At 38.9% G+C, this 23,160-nt stretch overlaps 1 protein-coding gene across 1 annotated transcript in view; it reads left to right on the forward strand.

Annotated features, from left to right (window-relative positions):
- Positions 1–264: 264 nt before the first annotated feature.
- COBLL1 (cordon-bleu WH2 repeat protein like 1) overlaps positions 265–23,160 on the forward strand; it is an 85,246-nt gene continuing 62,350 nt past the window's right edge. Inside the window, exons 1-2 of the mRNA XM_030486406.1 lie at positions 265–338; positions 498–1,101. Of these exons, the coding sequence (XP_030342266.1) occupies positions 265–338; positions 498–1,101 (678 nt within the window). The remainder of the gene's footprint in view (positions 339–497; positions 1,102–23,160) is intronic.

Genomic DNA, 23,160 nt, shown 5'->3' on the forward strand with positions numbered 1-23,160 from the left:
GTGTGGAGGCGGGCGGGCGGCAACGGGAGGGAGGAGCTGGGACGGGAACAGGGAGCCTCTGTTCCTGCGCGGGTGCCAGAGGGGGACGGTTCCGCGGTTCAAGTTTCTCGCCGCGAACTTTCTTTTTGCTTTTGTGTCTTTTCCCCCCTCCGCCCAAGGTGTGGTTCAGCGAGCGGCCGCCCCGGCGCAGGCAGCCCAGCCGAGCCGTGTCCGCGGCCGCCGCCCCGGGAAGGCGCCCCATGGCCGCGCTGTAAACAGCGGGGAATGCCTAGGCTCGGGGGCAAGGCGGCGCTGGGGGCGGCAGAGCAGGGCCGTCTTCCTCGGCCCGCCCCGAGCAGGTGAGGCGGGCAGCCGCGGCGCTGTGCGGGCGGACCCAGCGGTTGCGCCCGCCCTGTCCCGAGAGCCGGCCGGCGTTCACTCAGCCCCGCCGGCATGGACGGCCGCGCTCCGCAGGCGGTCGCCCCACCGCCCGCAGGGTAAGCACCGCTCGCCGCAAGGGTTGGGAGGCCCAAGGGGCAGCCGGCGGGGACCCGCGCTCATGCCGGGCCGTGCGTAGGGCCGGGTGAGGTGAGGTGCGAGGGGGCAGGTCGGGGCGGGGTGCGGCGTTTGGGACGCAACCGGGGCGAGACGGCTCCTCAGCGCCGCGGGGCGGGTGTGCGAGCCCCGGCTTCGGCGGCGGAGGGAGCGCGGCGGAAGCGCCGTCCGGGACCGCAGCGCCCGGCCGAGCCCAGCCAGGAGCGGGGAGGCGAAGGCAGAGGCAGGCGGAGCAGCGCGACCGTTAAACGGCTGCTGGCGCGCGGCAGCGGCGTCCCCTGCGCCTCGACGGCATCTCGGCCTCTGGGAACGGGCGCTCCGCGGGACGGGGCTGCGGGACAAGGCCGTCGGGTCGCCGGCGCCCTTCGTCGTCGGGTCCGGCTCCGCGGGGAAATCTGTATAACGCAGAGTTCGCCAGCCGGGCAGACGGTCTGTGAGGTGTGCCTACGCCAGCTTTCAGTTGTCCGTGTGAAAGTGGTGGCGTGGGAGAGCTGGGCGCTCCTCGGTGCTTTGAGAACTGCCTGCACTAGAAGAGAAACAACAAATAAGCAGCATCTGTTGGGAGAAGTAAAAGGGTTGGTTTGTTTGGTTTTGAATGCTGACGAACTGCTTATAATCTGTCAGCGAAACTTTAAATAGTGTGTTTTTAAATCTAAGATCAGGAGGAGGATACCTTCCCGTTGAGTTAAGCAGTGGGGTGTGCTTGAATGGAGTTATTTCACTCAATAACCTAAGTAGGAGGAGCTGGAGGGATTTAAAATACTGCCAAGTCTGCTTGAGTTATCTGTAAATAGAAGGGAAAAGACTTTCTCGAGGCTTCCATATTACATGCAAAAATGGATTATTTGGATTTCTGACCAAGTGAATACAGGATAAACAGGTGCAGCTGGTGGTAATTTGCTGTAGTATTTGCAGTAGCTTAATCACATGAGTAGTAGCTTAAAAATCACGTGAGTTTTAAGTCATAGCTGTAGTGAATATGGAAGAGTCATAGAGGAAGGGTCTTTATTTACTTAGGGCCTTTTGGCAATTCCATGTTTATGTATGGCCATTGAGAAATTAAGTTTATATTGTTAATAAGCGTAGATGGTATAAGGACAGTGTAGGTGATCACTGCATTTTTTAGCCTTTGGATATGTAAGCACAGTTGAAAGGACTGAGTATAGGGCAATACAGCATGATACCAGGTTAAGAAGTGACTAAAATAGTGTAGCGGGAGGGTCTTCAGTTTTACTTGTGGGCAGGAACATGAAGACATGCAAAAAGGCACAACTAAAATTTTGGTTGCTCTGACAGTTTCTTTAGGCCTGTCACCTGCCGTAACACTGTTGGTTGTGCTGAATTTTGGCTGCTGCTGGACTTATCTATGTCAGGAAAAGTAGTCTGTTCCTTTAATGTGACTTCAAGCATCTGTCAGCATTCACATCTCAGTTTTGAAAAACATGTAGCTAACAGCAGTGCTCATTTTCATTAGCCCTGCAGATATATTTTCAGGCCTTTTATCAGCTGTTATCCTGCATAATTTGGTACTTAGGAAATCAATTTACCATTCCTTTCTTGTTACAACAAGAATTCTTTATTGGCAGACTTAATTATTTCCTGAAGATGGTCTAATTTGCTCATCCAAATGCTGGATTTCAGGGAAAAAAAAAAAACCCTGTATATACCAGCAAAACCGGCAACTCTCAGTTTACTGAAAATGATCTTCAGATATGTGTTTGAATAGCAAGCAGTACTGTGGTTCTCTCTGAGGCGATAGGAAAGATTGTGCAATCTGGGAAGAATTTCGGTTGAAATAACAATTTTCTTTAAATGTATTACCAAATGATGTGATAACAGCATTATATCTCTTCTTGTCGAGCCAGGTGGAGAATGTTGTTAATCTGCAAACTGATTTGAAAATCTGAAAACTGTTTACCAGTAAATGTGCTGTTAAAGCACTGTTTGAAGTTACAGGGTATAGTTACTGATAACTCCTCATAGTTTAGAAAGTACTTAATGCTAACTGCCAAGAGGGCTAGAGGTGTTAAAGGTGTTTTGTGAGTTCTCAAGCATTGATGTTTATTTAGTCTTGGAACTTCTATGTGACTTAATAATCTGTGGCTCTTCAATGTAGAATTTTGTTATCAGTTCTATGGGGACAAGCTTTGGGAAAGGATTCTGTGATTACATCCCAGAAGACAACATTTTTTGCATGCAGGATTATGCTTTCCTTGAAAAAAATGAAAAATTGTTTATTAAAACCAGTTCTGGCTAAAAATATGTGCGTGAATTTGGAGAAAAATATGCCAGCGTTATTGTCTCTGTACAATCAAGGTAAAGATAGTTAAAAACAGCCTCTGCTGGATTTTCTTTTTTTAATATGGTGAATAGAAGGTGTGCCCAGTAACTGGCTGGAATTTTTTTAGTATGGTGAATAGAAGGTGTGCCCAGTAACTGGCTGGAATTTTTTTGGAATATGGTGAATAGGAGGTGTGCCCAGTAACTGGCTGGACATGACAAGTAGTTTCTTCTGGCAGAAGAAACTTGACTAGACCTACTTTAGAGGCATTTTATAGCTCATCTATTTTGCCCTGAGCCTGAGCAGCACTCATGACCGTGTGCTCCTGCCAGGCCAGTTGACACAGCCTGCTCCTGTTCATCACAGAGCTGAATAGGTTTGGCATATTGGCTGTGTTACAGGATGATAGGAAAATGTGTGTTTTAATATTTAAAAAAAGGAAAAAAAAAAAAGTGACTGTGGTTGGTATCCACCTCTTGAACACAAGCTTCTTGCTGTTGCTGGATGGTAATCCTGTACCCTGGAACACTTTTTTACATTACAAAGTAATTTCACTAGTTGACACAGCTCTTTACCATGAAGAACTGTACTGTAAGTTAATATTGTGTTAAAATTTTGAAGCAAATGTGGATTTCAGTAAACAGATTAATTTCCTTTGAAATACTAGAATGCACATTGAGGTCCACCTTCAATTTCTAATCAGTTTCTGATAATTTTACATGATTTCTTCCCTTAAATAATACTTAAAGCTATATGCTTACTTTCAAAATAACAGTTCTGACCTACTTTACCTAAACAAAATCCCTTTGTTTTGTCATTTTGTTTTTGTGTGTCTAATGAAGGCATGCTTAGGAGCTACAGCTGCTCTCCAGGGGCTGAAGATAGAGAGATGGTTGTATCGGGGATAGGGGGGCAAAGCCAAACAGACTTGTGGTTAGTTTACTGGAGAAACACCCCTCACGTGTGTCTTCATGCTCTCGTTCTCTGGTTGCTTGGCCTAGTGAATGTATTTGAAAAGTTTAATAAGAAGGACAGGCGAGAAGTCTTTTTCCCATGGTTAGAGCTGTCTCAGGAAGTGAGAGATGTTTTCAGAAAGAACAAGAAATGTAGCTTTTCCCTTGTGTATGTAACTGTTGAGTTTTTATCAAATCATTTCAATCAGATTACGGATCTCTGGAGACATCAGCTGTGGCTGAGTGTTGAGAAGTGTCTGGCATCAAGCTTAGAATACTGATTAGAGCTCTCTTCCTCTCTTTCACGTTGTCGGTTGAGTCAGTTCACAACATAGCCACAGGTTTGTTCAAGTATAAATGAAAGTCGTCCCTATTGTGAAGTGTGGGATGGGACAGAAAGTGTAGCAATAGCTTCAAAACAAGCACTGTATTTCCAGGCCACAGCAGCAGACTGTGAGGTGTGTGTGTGAATTCGCTGGATTGGTGAAATTTAGGTCAGGACCAAAACTGCATTTTTATTTTGCGGTGAATTAGCTGTTGCTATTGCTCTATATACTACATTATTGTATACACATGTTTATCAATAAATGCAAGACCTTTTGTGCTTATGCTACTAAGTGGTAGCACTATCTAGGATCAGAAGTTAGGCTGGCATGGGTCTAACAAATAGTCCAATCTTAGATGTGCTTTATCGCTTAGACTAAGGACTTCAAGATAAGTAGTTCATTTTTTCTCAGCCCCATGACCCTGATGAAGATCTGCTAATTGAGCTATAACAAAATGGAAAGAACTTTGGGAATTCCTGATCATAGAGCTTGCTGGCTGTTTGAAACAGGGAGTTAACTACTTCGTGGGCGGATGCCCATCAGGAACCACTTGAATGCTGATCATTCCAGGGGCTAGTTTGCCAACTGAGTTCTGAACATACATGTAATATTTCTTGAGGTGATTATGTTGTTCTTTTTAATGTATTTGCCTTAACCAAGGCAACATCAAATAGTTGCATGAGGCAGTGGTGCTATGAACTGAACTGTATCTAAAATCTGATTTGATTACTCAAACTTTGTCAAGTCTGAAGTCATAGCTGGGTGCCTATCGAGTAGTCAGTGGTAACGTTCACTGTTGGAGTGTGTTGCTGTGGGAATAAGATCAAGGAAACATTAGGGGGTTGAGGAATGTGGATACTAGGGTGAAAAAATGTGTGGGAGGGTTATACACAAATAGAGAAATCAGCAGAGAGATTTCAAAGCTTGTCCAAGTGTGGTGGTATCCCGTGAAAAAGAAAAGTGAGAACTAGTTAGTGAGGTATCAAACCCATGTGGGGGGAAAAAGTGCTTGAGACTGGAAGGTGTGTCTTAGTGTTATCTTAGGGTAGATTCCTTTCTATTGTTAGTGGATATTTTTTTTTTTTTTTTGGTTGAACTTTAAAGGAGGATATTACAGTGTTTATGTAAACCTGAAGATCACTGTTTATGTTGAGTAGCTGCATTTGTGTTGGATGGAAGAAGAAAAGAGCCTGTTGCAGGGCTTAGATTCCAGAGGAAACTGAAGATCTTTACAGATTCCTGTAATCTGACAGATAAATTAACTCACTGGTAATACTTCAATGTCACAAATACATGGTTTCTCCTGTAATCTGGTAACATCTAAATAGGTCACCCTTCATGAAATCCAGTACTGTTTCTCATTTCCTTGACTGTAGCTTGGAAGAAAGTTTCTAACTGTGCGAGTTTTTCTAGCTTGACTGCTGTTGTTTCTAGCTGCTGATGTGTGCTGGGGAGCAGCAGATGCCAAATTATTCAGCCAGCCATTGGAGTTGTAACAATGTTAGCCTGCTCAACTATTTTTTTCTTCCCTAGAAATTAACAAGTCAATTTGAGTTGCTCTGTTACTGTAGTGGATACAAGGAATGCCGGGTGTTCTCTTTTATGGCTGCTTGCAAGTTGAAAGAGATCTGATCGTGTGCTTTCTTTTCTTTTCACCTGGCTCTCACTTGCTTCCCCAACTGCTGACCTGCTACTCTGACTTAAGGTCACGTAGCTGTCTGCTGTTTGGGGAAGAGTTGCTTTTTACTGTGAGTGTTTGCTGTCACTGTGTGCAGCTCTAAAACTCAGAGAGTTGATGTCGGGGCATTAGAGGATGACAAGTAGCCAAAATGTTGGCTTCTAGACTCCTGTGGAGTTCTGTGGCCATGCCCAGCATTAGCACAATGAAGAGGAAGCTCTGACTGTGCAGCATGCGACAATGGAGAGTTCAAGGGGGAAAACCACCCCTGCTGTTTTGAGCTGTAACAAGCAATTAAAAACTTGAGGTTTCACCTGAATTCTGTCATAAGGTCCCACAATTAAAAATGAACTCTTTGTTTGAAAGTAAACTTAAACATTTACTAACTGGAGTTCCAGTAGATGTGTTCTGACTTAAAATTTGCATGGTGATGGGCTAGTGGATAAAAATGCTTTTTTTTTTTTAAATAGTTTAAGAAACGGGGTGGTTTATGCATTAGAAGTGGAATACCATACGAATCTTTACAGAATTGAGAGTTCCTGGATTTGTGTTTTATTTGCTGGGAGGTTATCCAGTTCAGAAGGGGCATGTACATTGATGTGTATCTTGTGTGGTTGTGAACAATCAAAGTGCTGTAGGTGGTTAAAGGATGGATCCCTAATCTGTCTATGAAATGTCTCCCTGGGGAGCTTGCATGTGTGTCGACTGTGCTACAAGACTAGGTTTGTCAGGATTGCTATTTTCAGTTAAAGAAAATAGAGCACACAAATATTTTTAGCTAGGCATAAGCTTTTTTCTGTGAGAAAGCCTTGGTTTTTCTGGAAGCTTTAGTCCTGCAGAGGTTTTCATTGAAGAAATAGCTTCCAAGCTGAACTTTCTGAGCTGTATTTAAAAAATCTTTTCTGCACATTTCTTTCAATTTTATTTCTGTTCTGGAAATAAAGCTGCTTGGTTTGGAAAACATAGATCAATCTTATTTTAAAATAGACAAACAAACAAACCTCTCTTCTTCCCAAAACAGTCGCTTTGTGCTAAAGATGAAATGTTGTGAGCTTGAATTTTTCTTAGATACCAACAATGGTACAGTTTGGTTTTTTTGGTCCTGCATCCGTCCTACAAAGTGATACTGTCTTAATTAAAAAAAAAACAACAAAACACAACAACAACAAAACCCAACTAAAACCCACCAGCACTCTGTCTCAAAATAACAGCATTAGAAATGTGGGTATTTTTCTTTAAAATCAAATTGCCTTTCTATTTAATATGCCTTAATATTGCTTTATTGTTTTAAAAATCTTGTTCTTTTTATAGCCCTTGGTTTCCTGTTGGGAATTAATTTTCCCTTTTAGTGTTTTGCCTGGCTTTCATGTCAGATCTTCAGACGGATTTTCTTCCAGAGACAAAGTGACAAAGTCTCTGTACATGGGTTTTTAGCAGGTAACTTTTAAGTGTTTTGACAGCTTCTCCCCTTCTCACCCCCCCCCCCCCCACCCCCACCCCCAACAGTTTCATGTTCTGGAAGCTTTGCTGTGTAAGGTGAATTGTGTTCAAGGACATGGGACTATGAGTAGGGTAGCAGTGGAAACTGTGTTACTAGTGGCCAGATACTTTTGAGGTGTAGGTATCAAGGTAATTAGAAAGGCATATTTTTGTCATTTACTTTTTTACCATATGTTTAAGTATTGTATTGCTCTTGACTTTTGTAAAACCTAGTGCAGTCCTTCTGTACTGTCAAACCAGACGGGCAAAACATCTAGACATAATACTGCAGGTAGAAGATAGTCTACTGACATATGTATTGTTCAACTGTTCTTGTGATAGCAATGTTGAAAGCATTTTTTTACTTGGAAGGAACAATGTTTTGTGTCTGGACCTAGTAAAAAACAAAAAAGAAAACAAAACAAAAAAAAAAGAGGAGCCAAAATGTAAATGTCTGTTAGTAACAAAGTTGAGAAAACAAATGTTTACAACTCATCATGCTGGATTGTAACCTTTTCAGGCAAATATCAAGTACATCTTTCTTTGCTAGTAGCTATGGACTTAAACCTTTTGTTTTCATTAAAAATGCATGTTATGCAGAATTAAATAAGAAACCATTCTGGCTCTGAGAGCATAGAAATTATTTGCATGGGTGGAAGGTTTTTTTAGCTCTTTAGTTTGCAAGACAAACAAGGCATGCGTTAGTTGATGATAATTGTGTAGTAGGTGGAATTTCCAGAGGTGGAATTTCTGATTTTCAGGAGTTTGTGTAAAATAAAAAATTCAAGCCATGAAAGAAATCTGGGCTTCAACAAACTATTTATGTATGTATGCATTTATTTATTTATTTATTTAAATTCAGAAACTTTAATTCCTCAACAATCAGGTACTGCTGTGTGCTGAAAGTTGTCGCTTGGTTCCCAAACTTTTATTTCTTAAGAGTTATTGTTTCCTCCATCTACTCTATGAAGTCTCCAGACATAAACTTTTCTGTATCCTCTGTTGGTCTCTGATTCATGGTCTCTCACTTCCCCTTGCCTGCAATTTTGATCCTCCCACCCACACTACAAAGCAGCCTCACTAATTCGATCCTTGGCACCTTCCTTGAGCTATTTTTACCTCATTCAGTTTTTAAAGTACTCACTACTGGGAGAAAGTCCTGTTTTGCTGAATCTTAAACTTCAGTGTGCTACTGCTTCTTTTCTGAAAGCCTTTGTCATAGATCACACTTAGGAACCTTGAAGGATTGTAACAATTCCTGAGGCACCTTAACTGTTGTGGGTTTTAGCACTTGGAAGCTAAAGTGGACTGTTCCCATCTGCTTTTATTGGTGGCAGATGCTCTTAAACAACACTTGCAGTTGGTTTGTTTTGGTTTTTTTCTCCCCCCTTTTTTTTGGGGGGTGGCGGTGGGAGAAGGAGATGCCTTCCTCCTGTTCCATTAAATTGTTTGGCAATGTATGGCCCTGTCCTTAAACTCTTTCATAGACTCCTTCTGCTTTTAGCTTTTTGGATTCTGTTTTTGTGTGTTCTTTTAAATTTTGAAACTTAAAAAGAACCTGGCCCTTCAGTTTGGTCCTTCCATCTGTTTTTGGTTTTGTTTTTGTTGTTTTTAGCCCTGTGTCCCAGTCTGCCTGTATCTGATTTCTCTTCCCCTGACTTCACCCTGAAACTACAGATTCTTCTTTTTATAAATGTGGCTTTGTGTTTAAACATCATGTATCATTTTACCTAGATTAATGCATCTTATTCCCTTGTACTTGTATGGGCATGGAGACTATTTTTGCTACCGTGTTTAAGTGGAGAAGGGCTTCCCAGGCCCTTTCGTATGGCACTCTAAAGAGGGGTCATTGGCTGTCTCTGCAGTACCATTTTTGTCTGCTTGTTGAGGAATGCCTTAGACATCACAGGGCTTGGAGCTGAGATCTGAAGGCAGCAGTGTTAGCTAGAGACATGAAATAGGATTTAGTTTACTGTTTTTCTCCCACTAAGTCAGAATTTTCTTATGACTTTGTTGGGCCAGTAGCAGTAATTTTATTAAGGTGTTATATACTGTCCTTCCTCAGAATCAGATATATTTAATTTGATGTCTGCATGACAGGTTATCAGGATGTTTGTTGTAGAAATGAACTGATGGAACTGGGTCAGGTATGTCTTCGTTCCTTCAGCACTTTCATGCTTCCCTGTTTCTTTTTGGTTGGTTGGGGTTTTCTTGGGGGGTGGGGAGAGTGGTCTGTTTTTCTTCCAAGTGATACGTACAGGGATGAGAGGATTTTGAAATCTAGGTAACTTTTGGGTTTTGTTTTGATTGTTCTTCTGCAGTGTAGGGCACATATTGCCCCCCTCCCCCCAAGTATTGTTGAGAAAATACAAACATACTGGACAATGCTTTTTCACTTTTATAGAAAAGCAAGGTGCAAATCTAGAAGGTATGGAAACCCAAAACATTTTATAAACACTCCTTCAGAGCTGATTGTCAATGGCGAGTGGGATAGGAGAGAATTTGAAGCAGCTTATTTTGGAAAAGTAATAAGGATCTGACATCATTGTCTGAACTGTTGGAATCTCTCTTATTTCTAAGCATCTTTCTTTGTTCTCATATTTCCACTGCCCAAACATTCTTACAAACTTTCCAGTCTTCCTCCCAAAATACATTGCTGTAATGCCTCTTTATCCATAAATCTCAAATGAATAAAGGAGAAATGCAATGAATTGTAAATGTTAAATGAAACCTTAAACAGGTAGTGATTTATTTTAGAAAAAAAAAGGGGGGGGGTGGTGTCATGATAGTTTTAGAAATATTCAAGCAAATCAGTCATTTTCTGTTTTTTCTTTCTGATGGTGTTCTTTAAGATACAGCTTCTAGGCTTCTGTATTTTTTTTCCTCCTCCTTTTACTTACAGAAAGATTTTCCTGGATGCTGCAGCTCCAGTATGTAAATCCTGCCAGCCAATGGGTTTACAGGATTTTATTTTTTTAAGTCTGCTTGCCAGCACTTAATCCAGAATAAGTTTTTATGGTAGAATTGAGAATGTTTGGAAATAATGACACATTACATAAATGCTGAAATTTCATCTTATGCAATGCCAAGCAGTATTTTATGTGTTGACTGTAGATGGAGATTTTAAAATTACTTGGTACCCTGACTGAATGGTCTTGTGGAAGAATCAATATGATGTCAGTCAAAGCCCTGCCCCTCTGAAGAAGACAGATGTCCTGCATTCTGTGTCCACTAGAGAAGAACTGGATTTTTGTTCACATTTCCTGAATGAAATCTATCTATACTCTGACAAGCTGATGCTGCCTTTTTCTGCTTATGTTGCAGAGATCTGCAGTAGGAAATGAAGTGCCCAGTGAATTGTTTATTTTGTAAACAAATGTTTGTCAGAACCACTTAGAAGAGCTTAGTCAACTTAAGGTAGAAATACCCTTGCAAAACCCTACTCTGATTGAGAAGTGTATAGTTCATTTGCCAACAACATAGTCTCAGAAAGAAAAAATGGTTGAATGTGTAGAGTTCTTCTGTTACATGTAAACAAAAGCTCCAAGGGTAGACGTAAGCACTTTATGAGGTTTTAACTTTCATTAAAAAATAAAAGAACAGTGAGATCTGGAAAACTCTATCTACAGTTATGGGCCTTTCCCACATCCTGTCACATCATGTTTCACATCTCAGTTATACACCGAGAGTGTGTGTGTCCTCAAGTCAGTTTGTGGTATCATGTGAATAAATGCTCAACATGGTAGAAAGATCTCCAGTCTGTTTGCAAAAGAGCATGTGATGCTTTACCACAGGTAGGAAGAGATAGCTAAACATGGCATACCATTTGTTGAAGTTGTAAAAATTCAGTCAATAAGATCAACCCATTGAAAAACTTCTGTCTTCCAACAGTAAAATGAGATCCATCAGAAAATGTGAATCACATCCTCAAACTGACATAGCTCTACCAGTATTATGTACCACTGTGTTAAACTGTTGCTTTGATTAACAAATATTTTCAGGTAAATAGTAAGTGGCATTGAGAAAGAAGTGGTTTGGTGACTCTTAAGAGAAAGACTGATACAGTCAGAGATCTGGTGCTGGATATGGAGATTTGCTCTTATCCGCACCCCTTGTCATTGTAGTTTTCGTTTGGTGTGGTTTTGTTTGGGTTTTTTTTCTTTCTTTCTTTTTTTATTGTTTTGTTTTGCTGTTGGTTTGTTTTGTTTTGTTTGTTTTGTTTTTTGGGGGGGTGTTGTTTCTTTGGGTGTTTTTTTTATTATTAGTATAGTAGTGAAATAATCAGCAGAGGTTGCATACCTGTCTCCCTCCCTTACAGATAATTGAGGTAGAAGTTTCAGTGTCTTGTTCTGAACTGAGTAGTTTTGCTGCTGCTACTGAGCTGGTGGAATAAGTTTGTTGCAGCTTTACGTTCTTTTCAGCTAGGAAAGTCAGTGATAAGCTGTTTGTAATCACAGAAGTCTGAGGCAGCTCTTCTTTCTCTTTTTAAGGTTAGGCAAGACTTTTGTTGCTTTAGGCCCTCTTACCTTGCCTGTATTCATCTTAGGATATGCTGTTAGTTTGGAGATGGTTTTGAAGTGTCAGTTTTGAAGTTCTGGGTCTGAAGAGAGGCTTTCTGCTTTAAGCACTTTCTGCTTTATAGCAACACTGTGGTACTGACTTTATATCCATGTAATAAGAATTCCAAAAGTTCTGGTTGTTGTCATTTTATGTATATCAAAAGAACAGCCAGATGGCCATTAGCCACAACTGGAATCTCTTCTCTGATACGAAGCAAGAGTTCTTTCCATCTTTGGGTAGCATTTGAAACCCAGACTCACTGAGAGAGTAAATATGGCGCTTAGGAGAGGTCAGTGGGATTTAGGTTACTGGCACTTAGAGTTTTACTTGGTAGAGTGAGCCTGAGCTTTTCAATATCACAGAGTTAGCAGCTGAAGTTTTCTTGTTTGTGTCTCGTTCTGTTCCTATCATCTGTGTAGATAGCTGCCCATGAACTTTTTTCCAGATTGACTCCTCTCTTTTTCAGCATGTTAACTTTAGTTTTGTAATAACATTATGTGAAGCACTGGCGTACTGCAGTTAAGTTTGGAAAAACTGGGAGAAATTTTCAAGATATTTTAGCAAATGAGCACTCTGCAGCTTGTGCCTGACCTAGCTCCTACCATTAAGGATGAGTGGAAGTTCTGGTTTAGGTGGTGTCCTGATTTACACCCCTTGTCACTGAAGCTTCTATCACTGTAGCTGTGTTGGTGGTAATTTTGCCTATCCTTTACCTCCAGCGCCCACCCTACCCCAGGCCTTTTTGGCTAGTGTAGTCAAATTTAAGGTTCTCTAGTGCTTGTGAATAAGCATCATTAGTTTGTAATTAAGAAGGTTGCCCTATATTGGTATTAGTAATTGCCTTTTTGTTTTCACTGAGTTTCTGCTGGCATGGTACTTACGCTTGCTTGAAGATAAATCAGTAAAAAATGTGGCTGTCTGGTAGGTATAACTAGCAAAACATTCGTCATTTTGTAAGTTTTTACTGATTTAATGTATTCAACAAGCATCAATTTTTTTCTAAAACTGTTTTGAACAAGTACAGTGGTTAACAGTTAAGTCTTTCTAAAGCATGACAACATGTGAATGGCATGTTCATGAGTTACTGCATGGTTACAGAGTGTGAGCATGTAAATCATTCAAAATGCTATTTGGCTCGTTACTTTCATGGGTAGGAATGTGCAGAATACTGGATTTCTGACAGGATTCTGGCTGTTGTGATAACACAGGATACAGGATTATTAAATAAAAATGATCTGATAGGTGTCTAATAAAATAAAAGTATATTCTTTTAGCATTTTACAGAGATGCTCTATTATATTCAGGGAAACTTCTAAATCCAGGGAGAACTTAGAGATGATTTCAGATCTCAGGAGTTTGTGTGTGTGTGTGTGTTTCAAGGGCTTTATGAGATTTTACAGCTTAGATCATTCAAGCAGTATTTCTGTCCTTTCTTCTGAAAGCCATAAAGTAAGAAAATCCTTTTTCTCTGAATTTTCTTGGGTGTTTTCACATGACTTCCTGGGTGGGAAAAGTGTGTTACTTTTTTTAGTTAATATTTATAAAATTAAGTTACATTGTTTCAAAGCACTTTAGATTATGTGTATATACTCCATAGATCAGGTAGGTACTATATGAGCATTTTCAGAAAGAAAGAACCAGGAAGATAAAATGCTGCTAAATTGGAGGGTGCTGTTTCTCATAATGAGAAGGCACTCAGTTGTAGGAACTCTGATAAATAAAGCCTGTAGACAAACTGCCCAGCTGTACTTTAAGATGAAAACAGGATGTTGGTTGCATTGCTGGAGAACTAGTGTATAAATCAAAGGATATGCTATTATTGCTGTGTAAGGAAGCTGTACTCCCTTAGAGTAGTTCTGTATATAAAAGAATGGTAATCACCATGCTTATCAAGAACTGGCAGTTCTCCTTTTCCAATTGTGACCTGGTGAATCCACCTCTAGTTCATGACTTAAAACAAAATGTTGCCAGTTATTTTAATCCCCCATTCAATAGGACAAACTGAATGTGGTTATTTTTATCTCTTTATGGTTCCTTAGATTATACAAATAGAAAAATGCATTCCTATATTCAAGCCAAAGGTGGTTTACTGAGAGGGATGTAGATTGTTTCCCCAGTGCCCGTTACACCCCTGTCAGGTCAAGTTGTGTCCGCTTAGTCATGTCATCTGGAAGTGGCCAGGTGGCTTTTTCAGCTTGCTGATGTCTGACCTTTCTTTCTTCTAACTGTTGGGGTTTTTTTTGTTGTTGTTGTGATTTTGTTTTGTTTTTGTTTTGTTTTGTTAAGAGCTCACTTATAACCCCTTTAAATTTTTGTTTGTTTACTCTCATAAGGTCTTTCAAAGCACTTCTCTGCCCCTATTCCACTCAGTGTACTGTTCTACTGTTCCTCAATGCTGACTAGAATGGTGTTGCCTTCAATTTTGTTTTTTTAAGTTAATTTAATAGTTTTTATGCTTCTAAGCACTATATCCAAGTACACTTTCTTGCTTTAGGAAGGAAGTATGTCAAATTACTTTTCTGCTTTTGGTTTCTAGCAGTTTATTTTTGTCTTCAGGGAAATCATAGAGTTTTAGAGTTGTTTGGGTTGGAAGGGACATTTGAAGATCATCTAGTCCAACTCCCATGGTAGATCTGTAGCACACTGTAAGATAGTCTAGATTGTTATTTAAGAAATAAATATAAGTTCCTCTTAAGCAGAAGTAGCCGAATCTGGGACAACAATAAGTGTATGGATAAATGTTAAATTGCTGTTCCTATAATACTACATGTGGTTTTATAGAAAATTTTTGGGGTTGAGTCCTCAAAACTAGACCTATTTTGGTAGAGTGATTTTAGCATAGCAGTTTATACTGGTTGGTAGAGAGTTGTCAGCCTCTTGGTATTTTTATTCAAGTGGAGGGTTAGCTTCCTTGCCATAAGACTTCTGAATCAGATTTGAAACCAGTCCATGTTGCTGATGCCTACATGGTAGAGGAACAGAGTCTGATAAGGAAGTGAGAAGGCGGCAGTGGTGAGTCAGTTATTGCTGAACTGTAAGGGAGAGCAGATATGTTCATTCTTGGAAGAATCTTTGCTCTTGAAAGCTTTTACAGCATAAACGTAGTACTGTTTTAATTTTGATTTTACTTAATACTGAATTATAAATTAATTTTTCAAATTTGTATTTTTCATGAAGTTTGATATTCAGAATGACCTTTCTATTATTTACCATTGCTTTTCTACATTTCCCTGAAGTTCTGTGAGAGAAGGATGTTGCAAGAGCTATTTAGGCTATGTAACAAGTCGTAGTAATACCTAAGGAAAAATATATCTGTAATACAGTGTTCCAGAAGACATTTCAGTCTTGTTGTTCAGATGGTAGCACATTTTAAATAGCAACTTCTTTAAAAGACTAAATCATGCTGGTTTTTTTTAATATTGCTCTTATAAATTTTCACAGTTGAGAGAACTGGTTGTATTAGGTTAAATAAGTTTTGCTTATGGTGGATTTGAGAAGCATTAAGCATTGTTTGAACTGGTCCAGTCCTCTGAAAGCCTCTTAATTATACTTCCAGTATTTTTCTTAAAACTTCTAATGAAGGTAGATGTATTCTGGAGCCTTGTCTCAGTTACACAGTCACACTGTGAGATAGTTCTCACTGTGCAGGTTGTATTATACCTTAAAATGATTGCGGTTTATTTGTTTCTAAATTTCTGAGCAAGTATCACAACTTTCTATCCACAAAGCAAATAGTTGTTGCTTTTGATTAGTAACTTAAACCTTGGCAAGTATGTAAATTCCTCAGCAGGACACTGGTTTTGAAGAGCTATGTATGTTCCAATGAGAAATCTTTTGAACAGATTGTTTTAGAACATGTGATTTTTATTTTTTTTTTAATTTAAATTTTTTTTTTTTTAATTTTTATTTTTAAACTTTGGCTGCTTCTGTACTACATTATCTGCGCTGATTTACTCCTTTCCTCCAGGAAACACATTTGCATTCAAGATCCGGTCTTCTGTTTATTTAGTTCCTGCTGCTTATTGCTTCCATGGGGTCCTCTTTGACCTTACAATTAACAGGAAAATAACTGATATCCTGGGAATTAAGAAGAAATTAAGTACAGGGAGCTGATAAATTCTGATGAATTCTTTCACTAATCGAGCTTCCATTTTGACATGCAAAGTTCCTCAGTAATAAAAGTAAATAAAAAGATTAAAAACTCCCATAAGGAGCATGTTTTTCATAGCATCTCTGGTGCTTCATGAAAGGCTTTAAGCCACAAGAGTCAGGGATACCACTGTTTTCTGTTGTTTCATGTTGGCTTTGTCATCGGAAAAGCTTCAAATGTATTTGCTGGAAGGTACTCTAACCTGGCCTGAGCTAATTTTTATTTATCTCATCTGTTTTGACTAATTGCCGTTTATGTAGAATATTTGCATTTCATAGTCCCAGCTGATACGCTGCATCTTCTATTTTAAATTGGTCTGCTGGTGTAAGGATTTTTGCTGCAATTAGTGCAATACTGAAATAGGAGCAAGCATAAGCTTGCTACTTGCTATTCAGCTTGCTTTTAAGCTTAATCACATACAAAAAATCGAGTGAAATAACAGTGATAGTTCTGGTATCTGCTTTGTTTGTTTCTTTGTATTGTTTTGTATTATTGTAATTTTGTTGGAAATAAAGACTGGTGAGAGAAAAAACTGGCATATCAAAGAATTGAAAAGGTTGATTACAATGTTATCAACTTAATGTGACTTTAGATGTCTAGGCTTGGTAATTTGGTCTGATATGGACATAGTGTAATGTTCAAAGGCAGAGGATGCTGAGAAAGGAAGGACATGATTTGCATTACTCGAGCTTTCATAAGTGGGAGTTTCAGATTGGAATTTAGCTATAAAATATTCAGATTTTTCAGAAAGAGCTACATGATAAAACAGGATGGGATACCAAAACCTGTAACTGGATCCTTTGGCAACTAAGCTTGTATGTACCTTTTCCAAAATGTAGGAAAGGGTCTGCTCTGCATTGGCAAACAGCCATCTTGTTTCAGTTTCTACTGTCTTGAGTTTTACAATGTACTTACGTGTTTAAAAAAGCCAGAAGACTTCAGGCTAGTATCATAAACAAGTTCGACTGTACTTCTTGGGACTGGGCTCTCTTTCTACTAACTTAAGCTAATCTTAAATTCTGAGTAGAAGACTAGGCATAATGATACCAAGCTTTAGTCCTGGCGAATATATGGAATTGTGTTTGTTTGCTGATGAAATTAAACTATCCATCCATCCATATTTGTTTGTGGCATATAAGTGAGAGTAAGTTTTGCAGGTGAAAGGATCTAATTCTAAACACTGCTAGGATCATTTTTATTCTTCTGTTAATTTACATATGCTTAGACATACTTACATATGTATACTCAATGACAGCATTTGAGTTCAGGCATTTTCCTTTGTTTCCTAGAGCTTAATCTTATAAGTTTTGTATGTTTTCAGATAACAGTGTTGTATATGTTGGTAATTGCCAACAGTAGAAATAATCTACCAGAAGTTAAATTAATTCTTATTACATACTTTCCTTAATGCAACATACAAAGAAAGCTAAGTGTTTTGAATTCCAAGTACACAAACCAGTATGCTCAATATATATACTCTTCTTCAGGAATCTGTGGTGCAGCTGTCACTAACTACAGCATGGAGCTTCACATAAGCTCAAGAAGAGTGGAAGGATTGTTCTTTCTAGTTGCAGTTTGTGTTCTCATTTGTTTCTGGCTCCCTCACATAAGAAACATGAAAGGCTGGGACTTCTAGCCAGTGTTACCCAGCGCGATATTGTGGGTTTGCCCACTCTGAGCAAGTGGGGATGCTTTCTGTTGTCTTTTTCTTACTAAAAAAAGGGGGGGGGGGGGGGGAATTTGTCTTGCAATTTTCTCAGAAGCTCCTGTCATTGTTGTGATTCTTTGCTTATTAGGTATCCATTAGCATCCTTATTAGCCACCTTTGACCCCAGAAAGCTAATGGTATCGAATATTTCTAGAAGCTTTTGGATCATACTTAAACTAAAGCTCTAAAAAAAAAAAAAAATAAAAAAAATTTCATAGTCTGCAGTGTTACTGTGGCAGATGTATTCCTTGTTCAACTGTTTAACATCAGCAAATATGCAGAAAATAGAATTGTGAGACTAAAAATTATGGTGAGCTTGAGAAACCGCGTGAATGCATGCATAGAAATAGTGCATTGATACGAAGTGTTTCTTGGACAGCCAGTATTTAGCCATGGCTGGTCCTTAGATAGAAGATGGTGAGAGGCTGCTGGACCTTACAAAGAGAAGGAGGAGGGTGAAGGCATCCAGAATCATGCAGTCTGTTTCCTCTGTCTTTACCTACTGTAATCCCTAATTTGACAGGTGAATTCTGGTATCTTGTAACAGCAAGCCACAGCTTGTTTGGTCCTCCGTACATATCTGAAATGACAAATAAAGCCATAGCCTATTTTTCTGATCCCTATCTATATATCTCAGTCAATACTAGACCAACTTTGTCTAACAAATACAATTTGTGGCTGTCCCACCACTTTCAACACAAAACCACTTATGTATTATGGTAACCGCAGTTACATGATTACATCCATGCACGTTCACTCCCCACTTCTAAAGAATTTGCTAAAGAATAAATGTATGCAGGCTACATTTTAAAACTCAGTAGGAAACTAGGAGTAGAAATACCTTTTTGATCCAACAGCTAATCTTGATAGCTGTTCCTTATCTTCTAAGTAGGTGATAAAATAAACGTATTTCTTCTAAAGAAATGCAGAAAATTAGCATAAGTTTTAGTGATACGTCAGCAAGAGACAGAGACAAGATTGTCATACTGTCGTGGGTCTTCTGCAATGTAGTTTTTGGATTCCTTCTGAGAGTGATCTGATTATAACAGTCACCTGTCTAAAGATTCTAGTTTGGCAGAATTTGTACTCGTAAGATACTCTTGTACTGTTCAGTGAAACAGGAGTTTTGCATATGTTTCTAGATTCTGCCCTAAAGCATACCATACCAGCAATACAGATATTTTTGTCTTTTCTAGATTTTTAAAAATCATGCAGTAGTTGGTTGTTCATCTAAAGGAAGACGTTTGTGTTGTAAAAACAAATGACACACACAGCTGTGTAGACAAGTGACCAAGGCAAAATGAGTTCCCATGATCTATGTGTATGTGCAAGTGATGGGGACCAGAACTTGTTCTTTGTCCAATAGCTCAGTTGTACATGGCCTCAGGGGAACGTGTGGCCATGCTCCTTGCACTGTTAGCTTTCCATGGGAGTGTAAGAATGCGTGTCATTGCTGGCTTGGAGCAGTTCTGTGGAGGGTTTTGCTTTGCCTTTTAAAATTTGCTTTCTTATATCTAAATTCCTGTGAGTTGTATAGAAATTTGGGCTACATGTTGATTGCACCTTTGAAGAAGAGTATAAAATTGTGTGATACTGTCGTTGCTAAGAACCAGACATAAACGTTTTGCATTGCAGTGACAAAAGCTTCTCAGCCATTGAATTTCTGTTCTTTATGTTCTTGAACAAATACTTCTGTTCAAGGATATTTGGAAAACGAAGGGAAAGATGATGTAATTTAGTCATCTGAATGAATAGATATGAAGTTCTCGGATACCAAGGATGTAAGAACAGATGTTTGGTTTGGTTTTTGTTTGTTCTACAGTGGGTAAGACAAGTCTAGGATTGGCAGAATCCTTTCTTTAGTATTTGCTTTTTTTTTTGAGTTAAAATTTTAGTATATGATTTATTTTTTTTTTTTCCTTGGGGGGGGTGTGTGTGTGTGTAACCTCTCGTCTCTGATATGGCATATCATAGACCAAGTACTCTTCAAGTTGCTAATGACCAGCTGTTGAAGCTTAATGCATTGGCTAGTTCTGATATCATGATTAGCAATTTGATTATTATTGATAACCATAGCAATATGGTTAGCAAAATCAGAGATTTAGTTGCATAAATTTAGCGTCATCCTGAGGCATTATTCCAAACCTGTGCAAAATATGTACAAATTAACTGAACACTTCTCTGCCTTAAGTAAAGAAATTAAAAAGCGGAAGGAAACAGAACTCAAACAGAAGACATGCTGGTTACTTCTACCATATATCATCTTATACACAGCTTTCTCAGAAGCCATACTTCTACAGGTCCGGTTCTGTTTGTCTTTCTATTAATAATGGTCTAGGTGGCAATAGAGGTGGACAGAAAACTTACTTGAAACACTATTAGATTGCATCCAGTGTGTCTAATTTTAGCTTAGTTTATTTTATTTAGAATTAATGGAGCTCACTTCCATTAGTTGCAGCAGCGCATGACCTTGCTGTGTTATATGTAAACAGTATTATAGTTTATGTAGTTGATGAACTGAGAAGTTGTTATATGAAGTGTTGTAAATATAGCTATTCAGTGTGTACAGGCAAACACTTCAGCAGAAGCCCTTGCACCCAAGCAGAGGAAATAATAATAGCAACATCTTTTCAATAATAAGCATTTTCCTTTGTGTTTTGTTGTTGTTGGGGTTTTTTGGGGAGTCTTAAATACTTTTTTATTAAATATATGATTTTCAAGAAATACTGACTCCAAACACTGAGGTTTTGGTACCAAAATGGATTTATTTTACCACGTCACTAACTTTTTAATTTAGTATTTATCAGTCACGTGTTCTGAAGCTGTTCATTAGAATTTAGAGTGCTTTAGTATGAAAGTGAGCAAAATAGATAAATCAGATGCTTAAATCAAATTTGTATAGCTTTGGAAAGCAATACTGTTGCATAATCATCTGCCTTATCCAGTGTTAAAGTCACAGCTATATAAGCGTATTTATTGCCAATATATTAATGTTGTGCTATCTAATAGCAAAATAATCTCCAGACACAAACAGTTTAAAAATTACAAGGAGCAATCTTGGTAGCATAAAGAATTGTTTATAGTTACTTGGCAGTCGAAACAGTTACCAATCCACTCTTGAACTATTATCTGAGGGAATAATGCTTTGTTTTTTAAGAATTCTTGCCCTGTGGGGTAAGAAAAATGACAGCAGATGAATTGGTGTTCTAATTTATAATATGATGCAACTGAACTAAAATACAACTTTTTGCTCATTTTCATTTATTACTAGAAACATTGTCAAGGAAGGCTGTTGCTGATCATACTTTCAAACTGAAAACTTAAAATGATCTAGGACTTCAGGTGACTAAAATGGTCATGCATAGTTATATATTATCTGTTAGTTTAGAATCTACTGAAAGATCAGGTTTATACCTTGAAGGAACCTTTTGTTTTGTAAAGTGGAAAATAACCGTTGCAATCCTGGATGACCTCCAAATCTCCTTTTGAAAATCAGTTTCTTCACTAAATGAACAGGAATAGCTTTTCTGAAATATTTTGGCTTTTAACTCAAATGCCAAGAATTGGAAATTTAGGGGAGAAGAAGCCAGCAAAGCAGGCTAAATAGACTCCTGAGGCTAGCTTTGAAGTATTGTTGTACTAAGTCTTCTATTTTGGATGAAATGATGTATGATTCTTTTATACAGGAGAATGAAAATGTTTCAAAAAGATGTGAGAGCGTTGAATGCAACATTAAGACTTTTTCATACTTTTTGTTCACTTTCTCGTAAGTTAATACTGTTCTTCCTTTCAGCGGAAGAGAGAACTGTTTAGAGATTTTGCCATCTCAACATTGATAAGGTTATAGTATGAAGAAAATTCTTTAGCTTTCGTATGAAAATGCACATGCTTCATGAAGACTTTTTTCTTAAATTATTTCAAATTGAACTGACAAACCCAAAATACATACCAGTTCTTAAAGTATCTTTACAATAGCATTCTTGTGGTGGTGCTCTTAAATACCATTTAATGAATTTATAAAATACAGATATCTCTGCAGTAGAGTACCTTTTTGAAGATGTGATTTATATCACATCTGGCATCACATCTAGTTTCTGGACATAACAGTGCTTGAAGAAAACCTAATGAACCGGTCTCCTGTTTTATATAGATGGGATTAGATATGCTCTGGTTTGCCTGGAAAAGAGTAAGAAGCCAAGTAGTTTCACAATACAGCCTACCTGCAGTGCCACCCTGTGGCTTTTTTTTTCATGACTTCTCTTAAACTAACCAGTTTCTGTTCCCTCGTCCCCAGCGGGAAGACTACTTGTGAACTTCTAAAATGTCTGTATTCTTGGCTGCAGACCTGGTCTAACAGGGACAGTACAGCACATTTCTTTGCCTAACTTATGTGAGGCAGCTTTAGTTGTCCCTGATGAAACCTGCTTAGATGGAGAACCAGAAAGAGCATTTCTGAGCAGTACTGGTTCATTCACCTACCACATCAAATCACTCAGCAATGGCTGGTTTGGTCCTCGAAAAGGAAGGATTACATTGGGAGTGGAAAGCAAAACAATTCACAGCAGTAACTAGAAGGAGCATGTTAGTTGGTCTCATCTTTTCCAACAATGCTACATATACATATAGTTTATTTCCAGGTAGTCACTTTTATAGGAAGATAATTTAATTTAAAAATTAGACTGTCTAGATAGGCACAGAATTTCTTATGGAAATATTTTGCGTTCAAGATGTCTGTATTTTTGTTAACTTTAAATCAAGACTATCAGAGGGACTTCGTTCTTAAAAGCAGCGTTATGCTTTGAGGGCTATGTTGTGCTTTGCTTTGCAAAATTCTAAAGAGTCACGCAGATCTTGGTGGGGTAAGTACCTGCAGGTTTCAGACTGTGATTTTTCACATATAGGAAGTAATACAGTGTTGAGCATATTTCGTGCCAAGCAAGCCATCAGGAAGGAACTTTTCAGCCCTTCACCTGCCTCGCCTGCCTCATAGAGCAGAACCAGTTTTCTTCCTCACAGCCAGCTTAGTTTAATAACATATCTGGATGAAAGTCAGGGTTTTACCTTTCTGTATTTTCTTCCTGTCATTCTGGCAGCGAACAGAAGAGACTCTCTTGCCCCTTCTGCCTGGGTGGGAGCACTAACATCATTGCTCAAGGCAGGTGCCAGCAGCAGTTCCTTGGGCTTGTCACCACAGCCCACCACATGTCTCCAGTATACCAAAAGCTGACTGCTAAGGCCTCCTAGCCCAAGGAGAGTGTTTGGCTATGTTTTTGAGTGCTTAAAATTGGTGCTTTTAATGTTGTAAGAGTTTTTATTGTAATGCTTTGGGTGTGCTTTCAGTAAAAATACTGAAAAAATTGCTGCAAAAGTACTTAGTTATTTTAACAAAATGAACTTCCCACGCTTGCGTTGCTCTGCTGTTGGCCTGATTGCACTGCCCCAGTTTCCTTGCTTTAACAGAGCGCTGTTGCTGCCAGAGCTACTTGTGCTG

Source organism: Strigops habroptila, chromosome 5, assembly GCF_004027225.2.
Source record: "Strigops habroptila isolate Jane chromosome 5, bStrHab1.2.pri, whole genome shotgun sequence".
NCBI classification, from domain to species: domain Eukaryota; kingdom Metazoa; phylum Chordata; class Aves; order Psittaciformes; family Psittacidae; genus Strigops; species Strigops habroptila.